The 26211-nt window shown below is 39.7% G+C and overlaps 1 protein-coding gene across 4 annotated transcripts; it reads right to left on the bottom strand.

The window, feature by feature from the left end:
- Positions 1–3885: 3885 nt before the first annotated feature.
- On the bottom strand, positions 3886–26211 carry BTBD3 (BTB domain containing 3). 4 transcript variants are annotated; one of them, XM_064509984.1, is made up of 6 exons: positions 26065–26169; positions 16483–16562; positions 13524–13788; positions 12930–13020; positions 12308–12426; positions 3886–8298 (listed from the first exon to the last, which is right to left on the bottom strand). In XM_064509984.1, the coding sequence occupies exons 3-6, from the start codon at positions 13664–13666 to the stop codon at positions 7266–7268; spliced, it is 1386 nt and encodes a 461-aa protein (XP_064366054.1). In that variant the 5' UTR covers positions 13667–13788; positions 16483–16562; positions 26065–26169; the 3' UTR covers positions 3886–7265. The 4 variants fall into 4 exon arrangements, with proteins under 4 accessions (XP_064366054.1, XP_064366055.1, XP_025950449.2 ...); XM_064509985.1 differs by lacking the exon at positions 16483–16562 and having other exon boundaries at positions 26065–26211; XM_026094664.2 differs by lacking the exons at positions 16483–16562; positions 26065–26169 and having other exon boundaries at positions 13524–15383.

Genomic DNA, 26211 nt, shown 5'->3' on the forward strand with positions numbered 1-26211 from the left:
CTGTTAGATACTTACCAGCCACAGACCAACAATTACTGGCTATATCTGAAAATTACTTTCCTAGCAGGGTCAGCCAGCTTGCTCATACTCTGGCACTGAGGAGGAAAAATTGCTTACATGGCATATATTGCGAAGAAACTGCTACATGAAGCATGGAGAAAAAAAGACAAAAATATACATGGTCTTTGAGGCAGCAAAACAACTTCTCCCCTTGTAGGGTCAAGGAAGGTTTCAAGCATGAGCGACTCTTCCATTTAAATAGTTGACTCTTACCTGACGTCTGGTGATTTGGCTTCCATGATGCCTGAATAGTTTTCCTGAAGCCAATTTATTGTCTATTGTCCATGCCCGATGAGAGCTGTTATTTCTGGTTAGAAATTTTTCCTCCATATTCCAAATCTCTGACCTTCATTTCTCTCCCCTCTGCATCACTTGTCCCTATGCACTAATGGTGCCTGATGTGAGTACCGCTACTAGCATGCCCTGATGGGTGAGAAGAGAAATAACAAGAGAAATAAGAACATGTTGTACCTTAGCTGAGGACTGCAAGCAAAGGGCAATACCCTGGCATCTGGAAGTGCCTTTAAACCATGCTGTCCCCATGTCTCACTCTTCAAGTTCCACATAGTTTAGTATTCGCACTCTAAATACAGTTCCTTTACCTTTTCTTTTCTTTTTTCTTTTTTTTTTTTTTTTTTTTTGCCAAAAGTCTCACTACAGAAACCAGCCAAGCATGTCAAGTTGCAGCACTGCAGAAATTTATTTTATTGCATTGCAACTTCCTAAGAACAAGGCATTAGAGAAGAAAGCATATGTTTCCATGTATGGTTGTAAGGTAAACATGAATCCTGTCCCCCACCACCTCCCCTGAGGCCACTGGGACTGTTCACATTTTGAAGATAGAAGCATGCATTAGCCTTTGCAGAATCACAGTCCTCATGCCCTGCAAAAAAAAGTGAACAAGTGCTGTTAGTTTTCCCTCTTTAGTACAATTGGCTGGAGGAACTGGGTTAGGGAACACCAAAATATGTATATATAGACACACAGTTGTCCTGCTTCCTCCTGCCACGCTGGGTCAGCATTCAGCACACAAGGGACAGCGTGTGGCTTGCTAACTGTGTCGGGATGTCCCACCCTCACCCAGTCGGTCCTTTTCCCCAGGACCCACCGTCCCAGCACATGGGGCTAGGCTTGGAGCAGGTGGAGACCCCTGGCACAGAGCAAAAATGGGCAGCCCAGGGTAGAGGAGAGCAGAAGACCCTGTTAGAGTAACAGTAAAATGCAAAAGGGGATTGTGAAAATCACAATTGTGTGCCATTCAGCAGCCTGGCTATAACCTTCTGTCACCGAGAGTGCTACATTACAGGATCCCTGCTCTTCAGCTCATGAGATCAGCTTACCTGCAACAGCCCTGCATCCAGGGGTTTCCACCAGCGCCGTCACACAGCGGCCTCCTATTGCATTTTATGCCTTCCCATTCTCTGTGGCTGCTAAATGCTACACATGATATTCAGCAAGTGGTTGCTGTTAGCGTGAGATAACACAAGGTGTTTCCCCCTCGGGGGATGGAACCCCCTCCCCTGTACTTACCCATAGCATGGGAAGAAATCTCATGCAAGCCCTTGTTTGTTGTTAGAACGGATAATAGCCATGATTGTTCTTGAAATGCTGATGATCCCTGAGCAGCACTTAACCTGACTATGAAGCTTTAAAATGAGATCTAGAAAATTGCATTTGCCAGTATCTGTTCAAATGCAAAACTCACTGGACCAAGATGGAGGATCCCCTGAAGGCCAACTACGTTACCGCTGTCTATAGAAAACAATTAGAAAGTTAATTTTAAAATGCTACAATTAAAGGCTTAATATAAATGCTTTTCTGATACTATCCAAGTTCAGCAGACTTCAAGAAGCTCTTTCAAAATAACAGTGCCTTCAAGCAGAATAGCTGTTTTTATTTTTCCTTCATTCTGAACAGACTATGTGAAATTTAAACGCACCTTCTAATTTGAAAAATACTTTATCCATACCACATATCTTGTGTGCTATGAATTCCAAAATGAAGGCTGTAAAAACCTACATAAAGCCTCAGAGATTTATTGTTCTGCCTATAGATTCATGGCTGAGGATAAAATATTTCATATTAGTATTAGAATTTAGGAAGGCTTTGGGGGGGCATATAAAATCTCCTGATGAGCAGGAGTTTTGGTAAGATTTACTAGAAAGGTTTTTACCTGTGTTTTAGATATTAAGATTACTGTGTGATTTCAGAATTAACTTCCCTTTTTGTGCCAGTTCTGTGTTGTTTTTAGGGAATAATCACACAAATGCTACAAAAGAAAATCCCAGTTTTATTGAGGTCAATAGGACAACCCTCACTGATTTCAGTTGGGCCAGGGTGTCACTTCATAGGGAAGTCTTGGGGAGAAAATAAATTCAGACTTCTGGAAATAGCGCAGCATGCCAAAAAAAATTTTTTTTTTTTTTTTTTTTTTTTTTGTGCATGGTCACACTGCCGTGTTTGAGAAAGCAGCTCCACTCAGCGCCTTCAGGAACTCAGCAGGCGTTCCCACTCCCACTGACTGCTTGCAAGCAGGGTAAGGGACTGGTTTAAAAGCTGCTGCTTTTTACAGTGGCCAAATACCTGGTGGGCTGAAGGCCCCATCTCAGCCCAGGCCAGGAAGCCACTCCAGGATCTCGACTTCCACCGAGTGTTGAGCTTGGGAGGACCATTTACAGCAGTGCCACCCAGCTTCCCTACGGGGGTCCAGGCTCACCCCGTGCCGCAGGGCAGGGTAGGATCTCTCCACCTCTGAGGCCAGCTTTATTCACCCTGCTCTCTTAGTTCTTACTGGTGTATTAGAGAAACTGAGGCTGCTAGCAGCACTGATCTCTTCCTTTAAGTAACAGACCTAGCTAGGCTGATGCTACCGGTGTGGCCCTTCTGCACCAAATCACATGGACATCTAACATACATTTATGTGCTGATATCCTTAGTACAGAACAAGGCATGGACGGTTCCTATTTGAAGCCACTTCCAAATGAATGAGAAGCATGGGATATGTAACAGGATTCAGCTCAAGTATATACAAGTTTTGTTGTCTTTCTCATTAATCATACCTGTAGCAGACTAACTAGCAGTAAGGTTTCTAGAAAAACTTACTAAAAGAGATAAGCTTGATGCTTGTAAACACGATTTTATAGGAGCTTTGAAAGAAGTGTGTAGTTACTGATTTTACAGGGATGGGCTTCCTCAATTAAATATCTATGTCACTTTATTGCACTGCAGAGCATTTCTTATCATTAGCTAGTAACATGAAATGTTCTGGAGATGGACAACATCAATGAATTGAGGCTTTGGTTTCACCAACCGTATAAGTATTTAATATGAAAACTTAAACCTCCTAGAAGAAAAATTGTTAAGTGAGAGGACATTCAGAATTTTGAATAATATTATGTAATTAACTTTTCAGCAGAGAACAGCCTCTTTGCACTAAGCACACTTCATTCTGATATATGAAAGACTGAAAACCACGGTCTTTCCTATGCCAACTGTCTTTTAGAATAAACACAAGACCCTCCCCTTTCATCTCCACAAACCTAACAATATTAATGCTAGTAGACAAGGTCTTTCATAAAGCACATAAATGAATTCATTCACTCTAGCTCATTAGCTTAATCATCAACCTTTTTACAATGTAACTGATTAACATTTTCATTGTTCTTCCTTGTTTTTTCCTTTGACTTTTGCTTCTTTCGGGATCAAAAGATCTCTGAATACATAAGCTCGACAAATATCTGTGCACAACTGTACAACAATGGAAAAGACATAGCTAAGTAAAGGCTTTTACAATTCAAGCTTCAAAGATACTACAGGAAACAACCATTTAAGAACCAGTTTTATTTGTATGTTTAATGTGATTATACACATTCATGAGTCCAACAAGATCTGCACTGTGACATTAAAGGTACAGTACAATAACATTCAACATGAGGTACTTCATATTTATATATCTGTCCTTTATAAATAATGCTGTAAGTTTGCTAAGGTCGAACACTGTTCCAGCACAAATGGGTGCTGTGACCTGAAGTTATCGGAGTTTATCACCAAAAAAAAAAAAAAAAAAAAAAAAAGTTCAGTGCAATAAGTATGTAGAAATTAGAATGTTTACTTAAATACTGTTTTAGATATGCAGAAAGTATATTACATTATACTCTCTATCACAGATCCCCTCACCATCAAAATCCAACATACAAGTAGCAAAGATGGCCCAGGTACAGTTTAAAACAGCATCTACAAAAAGATGTCTATCAACACTATGCTTACATTCCAGGTTGATATGGCTGATGCTTGCAAATGTCTGTGTTCAAACTCAGATACTACTGCTAAATGAACCAAATCCACATTTAAATACCTATTTCAGTGGCATGATGTCCTAAGGTGACATAAACCAGTGCCTGTTAGCAGGAAGCAGTGCTCAAAATCAAGCTGCTTTGTAGGTATCAGAAGGTGGTTTAGAGCACTTATGTTTATTAATCCATGTTCAAAAACTTGAAATACAGGCACCAACTCCTAAAACCTGGAATGGACTCAGAGGAATTAAGCTATAGGCAGCTTTCACCCTACTTTGTCAAAAATATGTAATAAAGGTAGCAAATGAAAATAATAATTAACAGCTAATTTTCTACATACTACAGCTATACAGTATTCTGATCTCCTAACTATCTGTTCCAGCCAGTTAATGTACTAGATAGCTCACCTTTATTTGCAGATAAGTAAAAACCAACAAATAAATAAAAGTGAGAACCAGAGTGTGTATATATACACCAGTGCAGTACTCTCTGATTTGTCCCATTAGCTGAGGCACCCAGTTTTCCAAACGACTCAGAATGCAGCTTGCAATCACTCTGAGTGATGATCAGATTGACATCTATGTCAACCATGTGCTATAAGAAAGCTTAATCCGTTGATTAGTGTCTCACTATGCTTTCAAATGTATTTAAGATAAATAGAACTACTGCTCAGACATTGCCTAAAAGTAGATGACCACTGTCTCATGACAGTCCTAGATTTCCTGTTGCAGTCTCTTCAGCAACTCCTTCTCCAGTCCATACAATTATAGTCTGGTTATTTTTGGCTGCAGATCTAAATATAATTAACTGGAGGTTTTTAAAATCTCTCTCTGGGAGTTCTCCATGCAGCATTCTGCTTAGATTTCACTAACAGGCTGATTCATGTACATCTGTTATTTTAAAAAAAGAAAAAAATTCTATATATTTTAAGGGTGTTTTCAGAAAGAATGTTAATTTGCTTTTTTATATATATTTTATATATATATACATACACACACACATACACACGCGTGCGCGCACACACATACACACACACACATATATATATAAAAAATATTACCACTAAAATGGGTGAAGAGCATGGATCTTGCAGCGCAACTTTTCACCTGGCTCTCCTTTCATTACCTAGAGAGAAGATCTGGGCTTTTTCCATAAAGTGTTTGATGTCTACACTCCAGTTTTCCTTGCTTCAGACTGTAGTTTGGACATTGCAAAGATGTATTGGCATTTTAAGATGGCCAAAGGCCAGGACTCCAACAGCCAAGAAACACTTAGAGTAACAGTATTAAGCTGGTAAGAAATCATGAGGGAAAAGAAAAAAAAATCTATAACAAAACTGACAAGTGAATTTAGGGTTATGCTACATTAATGTGCTGATATAATATAACATTAGTCTTCAATTTGTCTAAAGAATCATTTGGTCCTCTCATTTCCTTAAAACATACACAACAAACAGAACCCTCTTCAGAGGGGACATAAGAGTAAGATGCATTACAACAGGCAGTGTCCCTTTTAGAAGCAACTGTCACAATGCAATGGTGAAGAACTTTCTCATGTTTAAGTAGTACCTGTACCTCTTATTTATACTGATTTCTTTTCCTGATAAAGAGCCATCATCCCATAATACTTTTCCAAAAATGATACAGACATATGACAGGAAGCTTGAAGAAGAATTCAGATAAAGAAAAGGTTCTGCGCCACACAATCCTCCCATCGATGTTTAACCACAAGCAGTTGCAAGAGATTCAACATTAACATATTAGAGAAGACTTTCTCCTCCTCACTGTTACTGCATTTAGTGCATATCATCAGATATGACAACAGCTGGGAATTTTCTCGTCTTTGTCTAAATTTCCAGTGATTATGTAATAAAAAGAAGACATTTCACTTTACAGAAAAAAGTCCAAGTCAGGACTAGTACATTCTTTTGCTCCTCTACAATCTGTCCCTAAAATGTTTTGGAGGAAGAAAAAACCCACAAGGAAAAAAAACTATCCTGTATTGGATACCAGGTATTACCACCCATTTATTTAGCAAGAGTTCAAACAAAAGCCTTTGAAATAGTAATTCAACCTAAATATAGCAAAATTATGTCATGGGAGTAAAAGTTTAAACGCTTCCTACACAATTTGCGCACATGCAAGTACTTCCCTGCCTTCCAGGTGGAATCCCTAGAATGTGAACTCTGAGGGAAACCAGCCAAGCCCAGATCCTTCACTGTAAGCATGTCCATGCACTGGGGTCAGCATGCTGTGTAGCCTCTGGAAAGCTGCTTACTTCTCTCCCTTTCCCTCTCCCCCTGCAGCTATCCCAAACAGCTGGCCAAGGGAGAATCTCACCTGATGATGGTATAACCTGTGTTTTTCCTGTTTACTGCTGAGGCACCTCTTTCAGCAGCCAGGATAAAGAGTCGTCCAGCTTACTAGAATCTCTTAAGTCTGAAGAGCAGACAGAAGAGAGTCATAAAACAAGGCTCTCCACTTTCTTCCCTTCTCTCAGTAAAACACTGACAAACAGAGAGCAACAAATGAAGAAAGAGAAAACTGATCACTGAAGACAGTGTTTAGCGTAAGGAGTCCTAGAACCTGTGGGATACAAGATGGGGGCATCCTCTGATGATTACAGATGCATCAACAAAGGAAGGGTCGGCATCACCAGCATACAGGAACATGCCTCTCTCACAAAGCTTTTAAAACTTGCTTGTTCCTAAGAGTTCCAGTTTGAAGTTAAATATTACACTTAAAGTTTATCACCAACACTGTTACAAGCACAGCAAGCCAGTAACTTGTCCACAGTGTTTAGTTACATATTACCTGTACTGATCACATATCTGCAGATAAAAAGCTAAGCATCAGTAGGTCTGAACCAGACAGGTTCTTCATTGCAAAATGCTTCTTCTCCACACAGTTTCACTCAAGCATAAAATATGAGTTCAGGAATCTGCCCTCCCTGTACGCCAGTGCCATTCGTACTGTCTGAAGAGCACTGAAACTGAACAGTCACTTTCCCACACTGAACTTCTGTCATTCCTTCTTGTCCAAAATAACTTAGTTCATTACCATCCAGAATCACACTAGCTGTGTAAAAGGTGTCAGGCTCAATCTGCACTGGATATTCAAACCACACGGGAAAAGTGTTACTAGAACCATCTGAGAAGTATTTACTCAAGTTCTGGCCTAGTATAACTCCTTGTCGTTTGAGTTCAATCTTGGCGCTGTATTCTGCTGATCCACAGCTGGAGCCATACAGCCCAAAGCCAGCAATAAACACTCTCTTATCAACAGCAAACTGAATGCTGTCGCATCGGCCCCTGTAACGCCACTGGTTGCTGCGGTAAGCACAGGACTGGAAACGGTGGCATCGCTGAGGAACGAGGCCTTTCCGGGGCTTGCTTACAAACTGCAACTCTGGCTTTTTGGCTGCTGTATACCAAAGGAAGATATCATTGGTTTCGTTGAGAGTCAGAATCCCAGACTGAGCAGCGCCGTTTGCAAAGTCATCGAGTGCCATGGTAGGGATGCGTATCAAGTACAGAGCCTTCCCTAGGACCTTGCGCTTATTCTCTATGGTAGCGGTGAGCTCTTGTCGCTGACACTCGACTTCAGCCCAGTTCAGAGCTGCTTCGAAAACAACAATTTCTTTGGCATTCAGAGTCTCCCTTCGGAGAATGCTTTCGAGTGTCTGAAAATCAATGTCACAGAATCCCTCAGATTTCAAAGCCAGTTCGGCTTGAGCATCAATCACTTCCCAGCAGCGCTGGGTCAGGTCAGGTTCCTCAAATAAGCAGCTCTGGGAAAGCAGCACACAGGCATTCTTTGCACTTAGACTTGTCTCTAGGAAGTTGACACAGGCGCGGGCAAGATGAGGGACGATATACTTCTTTGCGGCATAAAGAGTGGCCAATACGGTATCTGCAGCCAAATCAATTTCATCACAATATATGTATCTGAAATAAAACACATGCATGTAACACTACTGCTTAATGCAAAAAACACTATTTGTTGACAACATCTGAAAATTGGAAACAAAGAATTCCTAAATGACTCCACATTAGAACTAAACAGTGCCTTCGGAGAACATCCATTACATTTGCAAAGAAGGTACAAGCCACGTTCACCACTGATATAAGGCCATGGAAGTCAACAGGCTTACATCTAAGGTGAGTAAGATTTAACATATGAGGCACTGGCCACATAGATGCTGGTTACATTCACAAACTACAGTCCCCTCCAGCTCTGCTTTCCTTCAGTACACACTTTGACTAACGACAGGCCATCCTCCCCAGGAGATAGCTCCTGAATGGCTAACGCATATGGCAAACACAGCAGAACACGTGTTACAAAGAGGACTAGGACTGGATGTCCCATGGTGGGGAATTTTTATGATTTACTGACATAGCTAACTAGTCTGTCAGAAGCGAAATGCTCTCCAAGCACATTAGATGCTGCCCATCTTTATAACTACAGGGTTTTGTTACAGGATGATGAAGTCCACAGGAAAAACAAACCTGAAAATAAGAATTCTGTGTCTTTATTAATGCTTACAACATCCTACCTTCAATAACAGTGTTTTCTCACAGTCTCAGCGCATAAGGGGAAAAAAGGCTTTACCACTAGGCTAGTGTGGTGTAAGAGATGAAAGTGAAATTCTATTTATGTGACTAAACTGCTCAGATTCATTGCTCATAGGGAAATGAAGAAATGTAGAAAGTTTGTTTTTTTAATATCTCATGCTTCAGGGCCCCATTTGCAGTTGGTAAATGCAATGTGTTAAAACCACACTAGACACAATTTTACTCTTCGTATGAATAAAGAAATCTTGATGGTTACGGCTGATCACTGTGACTTTCTCCAGTAAAACTAAAGTTAAATGCAACCCTGTACTAATTAAAATGTTCCAGTTAGCAAGTTTCCCAACACAATGCATTTTTGCAGAGCAGAATGTGCTTATAAAATGGAATTAGTACTTACACTGATCTTATTATAGTTGTAAATTTCTTGATTTATATTTTTGCAGGTATAGTGTGACTGACTGAAATTCTGACCTGCAAGTGATTGCTAGCTAGTGATGAAAAAGAGAGTAACGAGGAAAATACTAAAGAGTAGTTATGATTTCTAGGGTAGAATAAATTCTGGTAAAATTGGATCTGTGGTTCAAATGAACCTGTAAGAATGCTCTGCTTAGAGCAGATACTGCCCAAGCAATATAATAAAATGTAAGTGGTTACAGAGAGAAAGAATGCTAACAAAAGCCCAACCCTTCCTGCCTTTATTACTTGGTTTCAGCTGGGCTATTTGTAGCAACAAAGATCACACCTATAGATCACAGGTTACAGGCTTAGGTCCTTTACTGTCCAAAAAGTGTTCAATATTTCAATTCATTCATTTTTATGATTCCAACTCTTTTTTCCCTTCTATTACTTCTCTTTGCCTGCTAATACAGGAGAGAATGATGACATCTGTTTTAAATTTAAATAATACAAAAGTTGTTAGTTTAATTTCATGAAAGTGAAGAACTAATATCACTGATTTACAACAGACATAGCACAGATGGGCTGTCCGCAGCATTCCACACTTCTCACTCTGCCAGTGCACCTTGATTCTGGACTACAACTGCTGATATTCCAGTTCTAACCTTTTCTTGAACAAGAGGACTCTGTGGCTAAACCACAGGGTTTGATGTTCTAGTAATACACTCCATCCTGGGTTAAAATGAGACCATGATTCTAATTTTAACAGTTGAGATCAAGATAAGATATAACACATTAAAGATACCAATTCAGTGCATTAGAGTATGAATTTAACGACCTCTTAACCCTATTTTTAAAACTGCAGAGAACAGCCAAATTAGTTTTACTGGAGGAATAATTAGTGTCTATCAGTAGAGACTATATTAAATGTTATATCTAGCAATACTTTGACTCATATTTGTTGTGCACACTACACAGTTAAAGACAAATAATATTTATGGTATAAGAATTCACTGTCCAGGGGAAAAAAAAATAACAATGTATTTTCTTATGCAGATTATGCTGCACCTCTCCTGACTATGCAAAAGAGTGTATGAAGGAGAAGACTACTTTGGGATGGGTGAAAGTCTTTTCCTTTTCAGCATCGGTGTTCTCAGCCTTCTGCTTTCCACTGCTCACAGCCATTACAAGGAGCACTCGTGGGGAGAATTTCCTGGGGGTGGGGAGAGGAGGGAAGGGGGCCGCAGCTCCCCCATAAGCTCCACCCAGTGCAGCACATGCTCCGGATCATGCGATGAGGGGAATGCTGCACTGCATCCCTTCCCCTGTGCTGCACCAGCACGGCTGCAGGCAGCCCTGCCATTCGCAGACACTGGAGCACTCTGCAGGTACAGGCAGACTGCATCACGGAAAGTTCGCACCGGGAAGGTTATCTCAACATCCACAAAGAATTCCATGGTTCTGGCCATGCTCTCAAAGATAGTTTCCTAAATTGCCACAGGAAAAATCATTTGCCAAGCCCTAGATGTTGGTATTGATGTTCTCTTTTTTAGGTTTGCTCTCCAAACACATTTCTTCAAAACAATGACAAATTCAAAAAGCATCCAGTTTTTACATGGCAAATCACATTTAGCCACAGTGAAATAGATTTGCTGTTCAAAAAGGAAGGGGACGGGGGGGACAAGATCCACGGATCTTGTATTTGTGCCTTCTAGAATTATGTATGAAAGTAAAGCACAAGTTTAAGCTCTGCAAAAAACATACGCAAAACCAGAAAGGCCCAAAACAGGGATCTGTAATTCACCTACCTACATAATATCATACCTTAACTTTATATTCCAGACCCATACAACAAGTGTGCGAGTTCAGCTTTTCCTGACAGCTACTGATATCTGTCCAAAACATTCCTGATGTTCATGATAACCTCTAAAAACTCTGTGCAACAAACTCTATATGCAACTTTGAACATTCATCTACAGTGCCACTGAAATACACAAGGAAAAGAAAGGAACTATTCCACAATCACAAGCTAATCAAAACAGTCTATGAAATACATTAATTTGTTAGCTAGTGATTACACCACTACATGTAATAAAGTCTGCAGTATATTAGAAGGTTACTATCAGCTACTGATGGATATTCTTCATCTGAAAGCAATGACAGTTGCTAAAGCTGAAGAGAAAAAAACTCTCAAAAGCCATAGCGTTCCTGTGACAGGGAATTTCGCTTTAAAAATTGGAGTTTATAGATACATTCAAGGGCAATTCAGCAGGGAAACTGTTTCATTGTGTTTGCTTAGAAAAAGATAGCAGTTCTTATGCAGTTTGCAGGAAGAAATGAAATACACAGAAAAATAATGATTATGTAAACCATCTTTCTTACCATGAGTCAAATAAACCTCCATTCATTTAAATAGCCTTTTTATCACTTTCCAAATGCATCAATATGATATATGAGCAGAAATTTAATTTTCAGAGGCTGTGTTTGGTAATTTAGAATCGTTTTTCTAAGGCAAGTCCTACATACAGCAAGTTTACAAAAGAGCTGGAACTATGTCAAAATACGAACCCAGCCATTCTGATTTTTTTTTAAAACTTTTCACTATGCTTGCAAAGTAGAACAGGTTTTTTGTTACAGCTGACAATTCTTTTTAGTAACTCCATTCCTTTGTGTAACATGTGTAGTGACAAATCAAATCAATAGGCATTACAGTATACAATGTGCCCAGAGATCCCTTGTCAAAGTCATTATTTATAACTGCCTACATTAGCCTAATGTGTGTGCCTTGGAATGGGGTGGGGGGGGGGGAGGAGGGACCAAAATGAGCTAAAAATAAAAGTTTGAAATACCTGAAACACAAAAGAAAGAATATTTTTAAACAACTGCTTCCTGTCTGCATATACTGATCTAATACTTTAACTGTGACATTACTAGCATATGTATACATCATAAAGAAATACATATCTAGCAGATGAATGATGCTTACTTCAGCATAGCGAGAAAAGCAGCGGGCTCAACATCTGGTATACGGATTTCATCTTTGTCCTCAGCAAGCTCTCCGTAAAACATTGCATGGAATACAGAGCTCCCAACAGCTAGGACATACTGTTGAGAAAGGGAAATCTTATTTCATGCTTTAAACTCAAAGCACTGCCAATAAAAACAATGCGGGAGAGCCACTCTGAATATACTGGCTTCACTGACTGACACTAGACACACTTATCTGAGAAAGTCAAACTTAAGAACACAATAACATATATTTTCTTTGCATTTACCTCTCATGGGCATACGTGCATTAGCTACCGGAAAACGCTCACATCCATTACAGAAGTTTCCTATCCCCAGAAAAACTTCTCAAGAGCAATATTAATCAACAGAACAAGCGGCATTCTTAACTTTACAGTGACTGTCTTATCATGACAAATATAATATTCAACTGGAAATACAAAGAAAGGTAAAGGACAGAGTATTTCACTGGATGTAACTTTTTAAAATACAGAATTATGTCTGCCCCAGAAGAGCACAGTCTCCCACGGTACGTGCTGGTGTAACCGTGGGAGCTCCCTGGCTATCCTCCCGTCCGAGCTGCAAATGCAGCTGTTGCTTACTTTGTGTCCTGGCAACCGCTGGGTCGCACCTGGTGGCCCGACCACAAAATGAACATCTGCCATCAAATCATTGTTGAACATCACTGCATTTCTACAAACAGAGGCAACGTGTTAATTTATGGTGCCCAATAACTCCATGCTTGACCCAGACCCAAGAGATTAAACTCCTTCAATGCCGTAAAGCTGCATGTCACACTTTGTTTCAAACTACTTTACACATCATCAAACAAATATACTGGGAAAAAAGCAGGGTCAGGGGAATAACAGAAAAACAAACTTATGAAAACTTTTCAGAACATGAAAGTCAAAATCAAGAATATGTATCACTGAATCTCCACTAAGGTCTAAAAGCAAATCTTTATTGGTATGCTGCAGCTTGCAGCAAAACTTTTATTTACTCAAGACAAACAGCTGCACTGTCTGAAAAAAAGACATTAAAATGTTTTCCATTACTGAAATATTTGCTTAACAAAAAATAGAGAAGGAACTGTTTTATTCAGCATATAAATGAAAAACTAAATGTAAGCATTACAAACATTTTGATACTTTTCACCATTTTATTCAAACAGCAAAAATAAACTGTCCTGAACTTACCTCTCTCTGATGGTTGGGTAAAGTCCTTGCCAATTAGGTGCTGGGATAGTGTTGTTGTTATTGAGATTTTGCTGGTGATACTGCTGGACAGCAGTTGTATTAGTGTTGGCTGGCTTCTTTCGGGGAAAAATATCAGCAGCCATCTTCTTCTTCTTTTTGGTCTTCAAGGTAATGATTTCATAGCAAACTGGAGGCAATTTGCTGCTACTACTGCTGCTGCTATTTCCCTTCTTAGAGCTTTTCTTGGACCTGTTCTTGACTGTCTCTGGAAGCATCAAGAAGAAGGTGAGACATTTCATGTTCTTTCCCTTCTCATCTACCATGAGTATACTTGTCTGTATAGCTAGATAGCCTAACTAGCTACAAACATTAAGAAATGCAAGTGTAAGCTGTTAAACATAGAGCAGCAGAGCCGAGAGTTTGTTTCTTTTCCAGCAAGGCAAGGTGACCTTTCCAGGGTACCGAAAAAGAAACTGGCTTTAAGTTTGATCCAGTACTTGAATTGTTAAATACATCCCCATCATTCCTGCCAGTTTTATTTCGTCCCAGATTTCCCGATATCAAATCACTTGGAAGTGCTATCCCCTGCAAAGAGGGCAGGCACGCAGCTACAGCACCGGCTCTTTGAAAGCAAGATGTGCTGTAGCGCTGCTAGTCGGCTCAGCCGGCCGAACTTGTGCGTTGAGCGGATCCGAACGGAGTAGGTATTACAGCCCTGCAGATGGAGGCAGCCAGCCTTCGGAGCCAATAGCTGAAGTCACCGATAACGATTGGACCCAGCAGCACAGTGACACCTATTGTAACGTACACGGCTCTAACATTAAAGTGACAGCAGTTGCACTCTTCATGTAATATGTAGAGCTAAGTAATAAAGGAAATTGCACGCACAGTTACGTAAGTGCAGGACTGGCCAGCAGCATGCATGTTTCAGATCTCCTTGATGCTTCTTGAATTTTCACAGGGAAAAAATAGCAAGCCTGAGTCAGGTAGAAAAACATATCCGAGCCTAAATATTTCTGCGGGAGCTATTTCCACCTGTAGTTGATATTAGCATGATTCTGTAGTATTCCCACAAAACCCTACTGTAACATTTGTTCAGCAAGGAGAGCTATAAATATCAAAACCAAATTAAACTAAATTAACCAGCAGCAGAAAAAAGAATTCAGTTAAACAATCCCTTTCAGTGTGGTTTATATTCCAGTGTAACATGAATAGAGATGAGGTCACAGCTTTAGCTTTAACTCTTTATGTTTCTAGATAACATAACAGCCTTTGACAGGGGTCCCAAATCACTAAGCAGCGTTAATTAGGCTGGCTTACACCAGACACGGCTGCACCGCTTCAGGAGAACTTCTAAATGTGCAAATCATATTCAAGCAAATCAGAGTGAATATATTTAATCAATATTTCAAAGCGTTAGATGAAAAAGTCCAAACGACTTCGAGAGTCTCCAGCAGAAATCACTCCTTGAGATGCAAACACACACAGATTTCATTAAAAAATACTTTTTGAAATAAACAGGATATAAGCTTAGCCAGCCAAATCATTTAAATAGGAAAGAAACCTAATTTTCCGTCATTAGTTTACTAACAACTTGAATTTAGATTTGATTTTCTTAATAGTAGGTCAAGTGTCTAAAAAACTGGCATGCATAACCACTTTAAAAAAAAAAGCAAAGAAAAAATATTAGATACCAACATTTCATACCTTAAAAAATAGTTTTTTTTTTTAATGACCCACAGCTCAAATATCATTCCATACCTTTTTTCAAGTTTTAAAGAAAAAAAATCCTCTTTGATGTCAATATAAACTTACCCCCGTTTAGCCTTAATTAATTTTCCTGGACAAGAGTACGACAGTGAAATAAAAGCGAAGGAAGCAGTGGAGAAATGGCTGACCTTGCTGAAATCCATGGCACAAACCTGCCACTGACTTAAACTGAAGCATAGGACTGCTACTCAGGCTGTTCACTGAAACGCCATTGCGACCGCTGGAATTACAGGTACGGCTCCATAACCCAATTTCAGAACGTCTTAAAACCCAAGAACTCTAAAACCTAAGTTTAATTATTTCATAGATTATCGAGTCTCCCTGAGATACCCTTCACATTAACTACTAACTAAAAACACTGGCAGCAGCCATCCCGTGCCTTTTGCGGCATGGGTTTGAGGTGGTATTTCCAGCTGCACCCCCTCTCTCTGAGTTTACTGCTCACGGAGTGGGGAAATACAGGGAAATGTGTCCATGCCTCAGCTGCTCCATTTCACAATCTAACATCTTAGTGTAAAATCGCTTTCACTGGTAATTCAAAAGAAGATGGTGGATTGTGCCTGGTGTGGCTGAAGAGCAGAGATACCCCCCTCCTTTGGCGAGAGTCAGGTTATGCAATTTCCAAAGAAATATTTTCTAACAAGCTCTTCTTTCCCCCTCCCCCTTTTTTTCATCTGTGACAGATTGATTTAGGAGAGAAATGAACAGTCTAAATCATGTTGAACTGTGGAGGCAAAAGGAGGAGTAAAGGAGAAAAAGAAACCCAACCCCCCAGATGGGATGTTTATAACTGCTCACAGTTGAGAGCTTATAATGGGGTCAGAGCAGGTATTCTCAGCATGAAATTTCTGTTTGTTATGTTTGTGAGTGATTTTTTTTTCCTCCTTAGGTAACTTTCCAGCCCTTCTAGTTACAAAAATAACCTTTCTGCCTCTGCATAGGAATGACATTTCACAAGGAAGAAGTTTAAAAATCTTTAAAGATACAAGAAAGAAAAAAAAAGAGCGTGTTCTTCAGAAAAATCTGACTTTTAGCATTGCAGCTGGCACAATGGGAAAGGTCCAGGGGTTGGGAGAGTCATATGGGAGATTTGGTTTTAATTCGATACATCCGTTTCATATATTACTAAAGTACATAAAATTTTTTTCAAACCCTTTGAACAATTTGAATTCAAAAATTATACACATACACGATTAATCACCAGATAAGGTCACTGGGAGGCTTCAGAAGAAAAATGGAAGGACGGACAGATCGACTGGTTAACTCAGTCTGAAAAAGAGTAATAGGTAGACATGAACCAGTAGGAGCCAGTGGTACCTTCAACCGCTGTAAAACACAATGCCCATATAACATGCTCTGCTTTCTTGGGGAAGGAAGAGAGCAAGAAGCCACAGCTGAAGGATGACCAGCCTGGATCCACCGGTCACACACAACCTAGTAGACAAGAAAACAACTTCCGTATGGCAGGAGAAAAGTCTACCCCTGCAAATAAAAAGCCAGCCCATCTGCTATCTCTGCCTATTCTTAAACCACACAGCAAAGCCTGGTCTGCTACGACAGGAAAGTAGATGGTGCCGATTCCCCAACGGACTCCAAAAGTTCCTACGAAAGATTATGAACCTCTTACAGTTCTTAATAACATCTTCCACCAAACTTTTTATTAACTCAGAAACAAGATGTCGTACATCAATCATCACACAGACTCAAAAAAAATTGAAGAATTTGTGCCAGTCATAACACTGTTCTTTTTGCTTCAGTGGCGATTTCCATCTATCTTCCTATAACACAGTTTTCTCTTTTAGTATACACATACTGTTAATGACTTTACAAATCAATACGCTAGCAATCAGCACAAGTAAGTCACGAACTACTCCCTGCTGAAAGACTAGCCAAAATCCCAAGTTCAAATCAGTCTGTCTGGTGAGAGGATCAAGGAAATTGATCTTTTCTCACTGGAGGATTTTCTATTCATTTATCTGAAAATTTCTTATGATGTGTTCTCAACCCTCTTCAATTCTTCTCATTTTTCTTCATCAATTCTACCTTAACAGAACTTTATAAATGCAACTTAAAAATAAGGAAAAAAAACTTCACAAAGATACATACATCTTTATTTTATAAATAACTGTAGTCAAACCAGAAATATTTTAACTTAAAAGGTGTAGGAAAATCCACATTTAAACACAGGCATAATGAAAATCTAAAATGCCAGATGTGAAGAACTAAGCAAAGGAATATATTCTAAGCCTGAGATACTATGCCTCAAGTCTCATTTCTCTTCAAATTATTAGGGGCAATTTATAAGCCCCTGGAAATCAGCTCATGGAGAAATATTCTTAAAAATCTTTGTTCTTTAAATAAAAATCTGTGTAATATTTCTGCCATTCTCGTCTTATGTATCCTTTAAGAGCATAATGTGCCTTGAGACTATTGCAAAGGATGGCATAGGAGGCATATTATAGTGCAACTCTTGGTGTGCAACTTTTAACAATATGGTAGTATTGTGATTATACCTTTCTAAAGGTAAATTCCAATTGAGAAATCATTTAATTTCCAGGTTGACACAAGTATTCTTCCTCATATTACATCAGTCTCTTACGCTGCTATAAGAAGCCTACCCCCCAATTTTTTTTCTTCTAATAGGTTGTTTTTTCCTATATCTCGTATTTACAGCCCAGTTTTTCATGTAGTATCATCAACTGGACAATTCCATAAAAAACAAGATTTTGTCAAAATCCCCAGTTTTCTGTCACAACTAGTTCCTGAATAGAAGAATGAATTCCAAGGAAGCAATGAGAGAATGCATATATTTCTCTTTTGTAAAGTTGCCAAGTCTCTCCCTTGGCACAATTGTTCTGTCTATGCATTATTAAAATTCTTTGTTTAAATTCTGGATTCCCCTTATTACGAAGCACATTTTAGAAAGTAAATCTTGATTAACCAAAATAAATACACAATGTCAATGTTTAACAAATCCACCTGTCCGCTGCTATTTTTCATTGAATTTACGTTGACTTTAATCAGTCATTTAACATTGACATGTACAATAAAATAAAATAAAATAAAATGCTAAGGAGCCTAACTCTATTTATGAGGAAGCCTGGGTTATGAATTATTTAGTCACTTTAAAGAATTCTTCCAGACTGCCCTTCCAACCCTTCTGTTGGTGAAGACGATCACTTGGAAAGGGGTCTGAGAGCTCTACTCTTGATTTTGTCAGGTAAAAATGCGCTACAGTCAACAAAATCTTCCAATGTCCTTACTCTTTCACAAGCTTCTGATTGGCAGCACTGAAACTAGCCCAAATCGTATCAGCTTCTACCTGCTGCATGGAAAAGCTGGACTTACTTAGAAAGGTCTCCTACTTAAAAAAGAGAAAGACGGGTAAAATTGTAAAGACTCACAGAGAAGCTAGAATTTAGGGTAAAAAAATAGTGTTCTTTTCTCAGAACTGCCAAAAGCTAGAAAAAGTAGAATAGCATCAGAATAGAATCATAATTTAAAGTCAATGCAGTGGTTCTTCTAGTGCTGCATCTTGAATCAACACTAGACGCTTCCAATTGATGTCCAAAATAGCTACATGCTATTTTGCTAGAGGTCTTATGCTATTCTAGTAACATGCTTGTTAGCAAATATTCTTCCTAACTCTGCTTAGTGATTGTCTTATGTTTCACAGTATGAGGATTTAATCACTTTGCAAGATTTTATCCACAGAGATACTTTTTACATTTCCTTACCAAAAAGCCCTGAGCTGCTAAATAAACAAGTAAATACAGCTAAAAAATAAAATCGATATTTAGTTGCCTTTTATTCTGTCATTCTTGTATTATTCGCTAGTATGTAGGCTGTATCTCTGCATGTAACTTCTTATTGGACTTCTTACCAGAGCAAGCTTAATCTTTTTATTCTGCCCTTACAAAAGGCATCTGCAGTCATTTTCATTACCCCCTTCTGATTTTTACAACAATATCCATTTTGAGACAAAGCAATCAAAACAAAACATTGTTATTTAAGACTACGGAAACCATTTATTCCTATGTTTACATAATGTTAAAGTTTCCCTCTGGGTGGATTTCAATTGATTGTTTTAAATGTAGCACAGGCCCACAATGGTGAGCTGAGTAGGAATCTAGTTCATCAATTTCAATAGTCAAAGGCCAATTAAAAAAAAAAAGAAGAAAAAAAAGACTCTGCTCCCAGAAGGTTCAAGAGAACTGATGTGCCTGTGAAGAATACCCGGAAGCCTACTGGGACAAAGCAGGCTTACCATGAACCTGCTCTTAAACCAAATGCCACCTCTCCTGCAGTCACTTTTTTGTGTTACTTTCTTGCTCATCTACTTGAAGTTCACTATTTAACCTCGGTGTGAGTTGTTCCCATTCAATAATTTCATATTTAGGCTCAAAACATGCCAATCTAATACAAAAAAGACTTCTACAATATTAAGTTTTTGCTTTTAAAATTAAAGATTTCATTCCAAGCTGGACCAAAATAAATATAGCTAGCATATTAAAGTGAGAAAGAAAAACATGTTTAAAGTTGTGTTTGTATTTTCATTATAATTTCAATAACATGCTTGCTGCATGAATGATAGTCCATATAAAACATAACCATATAGAATAAGGTTTAGGTGTACACAGCCTACGGTGTTGCAGTCTCATATTTGATACTGCTACAGTGAATTATCATACAAACATTCTCTCCTGTGCAAATGCAATAGAATAACATGATAAGCTTTATCACAACACAAAATATATGATTTTGCCAGTCTACTGATACATATCCCCTAATGTCATAGTTTGCTAACTGCAAGTAGAAAATATCCCAGAGCAGAATTCACAATTTATCCCATAAACATTAACTTGCTTCTTCATAGTTCAAACTAAAAGCAAGAATTACAAATGAGCTCTGAGATGAGAAAATCTGCAACTACAAAATGAGAAATTCAATTCAAGGTTATAGGAGATAAACTGTTTTTCTACAAATTTAAATGCGACAAATATTACTTTCCTTCCCCATCACTAATACTTCAGGTTGTCCATTTCATTTAATAGAGTTTTGTTCCTGACAATCTGTGGGATTAAAAAAGAAAGTTCTTTCTCAGTGACTACCATTTTTTTTGCTTCTAAACATGATATTGCAAACCTGAAAGCATTCAACCCTTTCTCTAAGACAGAGGTCAACTTTAATTCTATTCTGCCTCTTACCAAAACTGACATACAAAAAAAAGATCAGATAGCTCAGGAAATTGGTAATGAGATACAGTGGTTTTCCTCTCTAGGTCACTAATTCTAAATTGACCGAGGTCAACAGTAATCAAAAGTCATTAGCATTTAATGATCGTTCAGTGCCCTGTGAGAAAAGAGCTAGTGATCTTAGTGCACTTCAGAAAAACCACCACTACAATTAGTACTCATATGCTGGCTATTTCAACAGAGACCAGGATCAGATGACTACAGACAGAACTTCCCTTCCTACCTGAGAGTCAGATCTCACCTACGTAGACAAACCTTCATACTAATTTAACTTGATTCAGAAACTATTTTTTTAAATCGAAGTTAAATTAATATAGGCTCTGTAAAGGACAGGTTGAAAGGTCCTGTGCTGTTACATCAGTGGTTCCCAAACCTCTTTGTCCTCCCATACACAGGTCACTAAGTCTGTAAAATGTAAATGCCAATGCAGAAAAAGAGAAGACAACTTCTCAATAAATCCCCACTTTTCAGAACTGATGGCTCTAAAAGAACAATTACCCCATGAGGATCCACAGGGGGATTGCGTTACTGTAGCTACATTGGCGTATAATTCAAGGACTACATTTTTTTCATGTGCAGACCAATTTAATTTCTCCATGTCAAACAATAACGTTGAGAAACATCAGCCTCCTTGGACTGCCATGCTACAAGCACCTCCAAGTAGGTTAAGAAAAACAGAGGGGGCTTTTCTTTTGGTTAGGTGCTGTAATGCAAATGTAATTATGCTGTCTCATTGGAAAACCACCTCATGCCAGCCTTGTTTTAAGCAGTAATTCCCTAAACTTCGTTAGCCATAAAGCGTCTGTTTTTAAAACATGAAGTACACCGGTGACTTGGCACACTTGTACTTATAGTAGAAGAGTATGCCTGGCAGCATTCAGTAAAACAAAACAAAACAAACTTTAAATGAGCTAAAAAAGTGGAAAAAAATGTTACAGCTTGTTTTCCAGTGCATTTTAACAGATGAGGAACAGGTGAGTCCATTGGCAAATCTAGCATCTGATAAGAAACACATTCTTAAACATGGTGGCTATTTCTCAAAAGTGAGTATCAAAGCACATGAAGAACTACCCTTGGAAATTTCTGAGAATTGTTTAATAACCCCTGGTTTTTGATATGAGGGACTGATGACTGCTAACCTGAGCTGCATCTGTTCAAGGATCAACGTTCAAGGAATGGGTCCAAACATTACATCCATTCAACTGCACTGTACTAAATTAACTTTCTTTTGACACATGTTAGAAGCTGAGGATCTTGTTACTTGCTCAGGGCTTTGTTTTCAGACACTCAGGTCACATGGATCTTCTGTTTGGATTTAGAATGGTGGTCCTGCAGATAAGATTAAAAATTGGCAACATTTTCCTTATCAACTATTTTAGAAAATTAGATTTACCTTCCTATGCTGCAAATATTTCAGTCGCTCTTACCTATAAGTTATGCTTTAGTATTTCAATTAATTTCACCTCTTTACAATTGAATAGCAGCTTCTTTGCAAAAATGAATTTTCAAGATGAACATATATATATATTCCTTAAAATAATGGTTTCAGAAAAAATATATGTTTAAGCCATTGAAATGTATTTGTCTAGAAACACTGAGACATCCTAAATGCCCATTCTCCCTGTCTTAGCCTAGGACATGTCAGAACTGCAGTACAGGAAAATATAAAAAGCAAGGAAGGAACAAGTAATTGAACATAATAGCATGCTATTTTAAGGGATTGTGCAAGGTAAATGTACATGCACATTAGCTGTAAATATTGCAAAGTTTTATATAGTATGAAAGTCTTCTTTTTGGCACACATGGTACAGTATCAACTTCATCTTAGAGGATAGTATTACTGAACACAAAAGCAAAACAGTACTAAGGTGTACCTTGTACATATTTATGTGCATTATATTATTCAAATGTAACATGGTACTCCTTTGAGCTATGTGCCTTGACACAAAATGAGCAAACTGTCTAAGAGGGCAGCAATTGCTTTCAGCTCTGAATTAAACTGTGTGTGAGGATTGTAAAGGAAGGCGAAACACTGCAACAAAGGAACAGTTTAAGCCACCATGTACATTTCTGTTATAAGTAATACACAACTATATTTAGCACCTCCCCAGTGTTAAAGAGTACAGTCTGTGCTTCCCTCTACCCCTACGTGGGCAAGGTGACATACCGTAAATGGCACATGGCATCTTATGGATTAGGTTTTAAAGGGATTTTGTCCCGCCAACTATTACAAGCCTACATATAAAATCTCACAGCTATCAGGTATGAGCAAACATTCTACTCAGCTGAAGAGTCATTTTCTTTTCAAACTCTCAGAAAAAACCTGCAAGCAAGCAGTCTTTGAGTAAGGGGGAGGCAGCAAAGCTCTCATTCTACAGAATGTAATTTTTTGAAGCAAAATGAGTTCTTTAAATTGCCTTGGATTCTGAAGAAAAGAAGCTGCAGCTCAGGTGGATACAGTGTAACACAGTACCTGAATCTCCCCTCACTGAAGGATGCTATCAAAAAGTCATTCAGAGATCGTAATGAAGTGGTAGATGATCCTCTTGTGGACTGAAATATTTACTCAGGATACAAGGTAACCTCATAATTTGGGCAATTCGGCTGGACGAGGCGATACCTGAAGATGCCTTCCAAATCTCTCTTCTCTGTTTCTACATCCTACATATCCAAGACAGCCAACACACCATTGACAGATTACCAACCAGTCTACAGGTATTTTAAAATGCAACTGAACTCATTTGGTTCTCTTTTACTGCAGCTTGCGGAGTTTGAGAACTCAGATGGGGCCGCAGGAGCAGGAAAGAGACAAACCAGGCCCAGGAAAACAGCAGGTTTGCAAGCGTGAGTGAGGTGGCATTTTACCTAAGCTGCGCTCTCTCGCCCCCCTCAGCTTTCTGACAGGGGAAAGTGTGTTTTCTAATACAAACAGGGTGGGTGTGCAATTAAGGCACAGGACTGGAATTCAACTTTGTTTATGGCAGGAAACAGAACCGAAGACAACTTGCACCACACACGGCTTTCAATCTTTTTCTTCCAAGATTCCCACCTCATATGTTCTTCTTTCGCTTTATCTATCAGCTCTTTGAGATATAAACTGTTGCTTCTCGCTTACTTATATAGTGCCTCACAAAATGGGGCTTTCACACCAGGTCAGATATCTAAGTGCTTGTGTAAAACAAAAAATAGCTGGCAAGTTTGAGGAGTCAGTGGAGAGAATGCCATTGGAGAACTATTTTGAATTATCAGAGAAAAATAATGCTGGGCATGATAGACATTTTGCTGCAGAACTAGTGTCATTTGCACAAATTCACATAACAGACTATAACCTAAATTTCTTATGACAACATAATGCATAGTCTATCATCACCAGACCTCTGCTTTAACTGAACCTACCCTAGTAGTGATGATTTCATCAGAAACCTAACTGTTTGGTAACTTCAGAAAAATTATTTGCTCACAAGCTCTAACAAGCAGGTGCCCACAGAATAAAAATCACTATTGCAATCTGGATTCTTTTCTCAGCCTTAATGGAGAAACTAAGAAAATTACATATTGCTTCTGCAAGGCATCTCCCCATGTGAGAGCAGAGACACACTGGAGGGGAAACACAAGGAAAGTTACTGTGTGTTTAGCTGCAGTGTACTGTTGGGGATAAACAAAGTATTGCAGCTTCCCAGTCCTACAGTTCTTGTTCTCTACAGTTCAACTTCAGCAATCCTGCAGAACTTCAGTTTAAAAACATGGAATGAATAAAGTCATAATTTAACTTGCAAAGTTAAACCATCTAATTAACCCAAGATACTATGCTTTATGACATAACGCACTTACTTTCTACAGGAAATGGTGAGACCAGTTCTTTCCCACCAAAAGAAGAACTATTTTAAGCCTGACTCCAGCACATCATAGTTAAAGCAGTGTCAAATACAGCATTACATATATATATATACACAATCCAACACTACCTTTCTCCACAAACACCAGACAAAAAGCCTGGGATGCAGATTAAAGTTTGACATACAGATTAAATGCTGAAAATAAAGTATGGTGAAAACTACTAACTGCGCAAAAAAACCCTCCACCAGTGCCCTTCAGACATGATACAGAAAACCTTTGTTGTTTTAACTAGATATTCTAGTAACCATCATTTTATGAACATTTAAATATTACCATAAAAACTTAAACTTTTCTTCAAGTGAGGATAACCCACTACCCCCTCCTATTTTTAAAGGCATCATCATTCAGGAACTATTATGGGCAAATAAATTTAAAAGATTAACCTGAAGGTCATCACAGAGAGAAGCATCACAGTTGTTCTGTTTCTTGAAACAAAACAAACAGGAAAACTGTAAATACTACAGGCAGGGCACTTACTTACCCAAAACTACCAGTCTTAGACACATGTACATAAGGATATTTAGCTAAGGAGTCTAGGATGATGGAAAGAGGTGGTCATACTTAAGTTAAACAGGGTGTGTTAGTTGTTCTTCTAGAAAGTTTTATTTAAAGATACCTAGCATGCTTTTTTTAAAGAAAAACAATTTCAAGCAGAAAAAAAAATACTGTTTAGGTTTACATAATTTTGAATGATTTCTTTCAAATGAAAGTTCTAGTTTACAAACATTTATGTGCAGAAACCACTCTCCTGAATTTCTCATCAACAGAACCACGTTATGGGCATTTGCACAACCAGATCCCAAGCTTGCTATTACCTGTACTTCCTGTGTGATTTTAAAAGGCCGATTAGGATGGTTTATCAATACCAGTTCACCCACAGCCAACCCACTTTTATACAAAAGATGACTGCAGACGTTTAGCTAAAAAATAAAACCATTGAAATAGCTACAAACAAATGATAACTGTGATTTACTGAACTTAATTTCTGTGAGCAGCTCTTTGTATCAGATTAACTAATCGTTTTACACTAGCTTAAACTGCAGCCTTGGCAGGTACACCGAGCATTAAGTGCTGCCTCAGAAACTCGTGTCAACTCCACGCTTCCTCCAACTTTGAGGCAAAGGCGCCAAGCGCCCCCGGGACGCTACCTGCGGCATTTAACTTCGGCGCTCGTGTATGCGTCCCCCGGTGCCCGCGCTCCTCCCGCTGCCTCCGCACCCACGCTCGGGCAGGACAGCTGGGGACTGGCAGACGCCCCCCGCGCCAGCCCCCTCTCCCGCACAACCGAGCTGCTCCACCACAACTCGGGCGACCGAGCGCGGTCGCCCGGGGCCGCCCCACGACACCCCCGCTTCGCGGGGAGAAAACCTCTCCACGGGGCGCCCCGGCATCGCCCCCGCTCCCCGCAGCACGGCGCCGGGCCCCGGCCCCGGCCCCGGCCCCGGCCCCGGCCCCGGCCCCGGCCCCGGCCCCGGCCCCGGCCCCGGCCCCGCCGCGCACCCGCGCCGCGCCGCCCCTGCAACGGCTGTAACGGCTGCAACCGCCACCCCCTTCTCCGCCGCCCCCACGCGCGCGGCGCGGGAAGGGGGGGGAGGGGACGGCGCGCGCCCCGCACTGACCTGGCGGCGCCCCCGCTCCCGGGAAGGGGGGAGGGGGGGGGGGCGGCGCGGCCCCTCGCAGCGGCCCGGGCAGCCCGCGCCTCGCGAACGCGCCCGCTCGCCCCGCGCGCACGCGCACGCCGCGCACGGCCCCCCGCGGGCACGAGC

This window comes from Dromaius novaehollandiae, chromosome 3 (genome assembly GCF_036370855.1).
Source record: "Dromaius novaehollandiae isolate bDroNov1 chromosome 3, bDroNov1.hap1, whole genome shotgun sequence".
NCBI lineage: Eukaryota > Metazoa > Chordata > Aves > Casuariiformes > Dromaiidae > Dromaius > Dromaius novaehollandiae.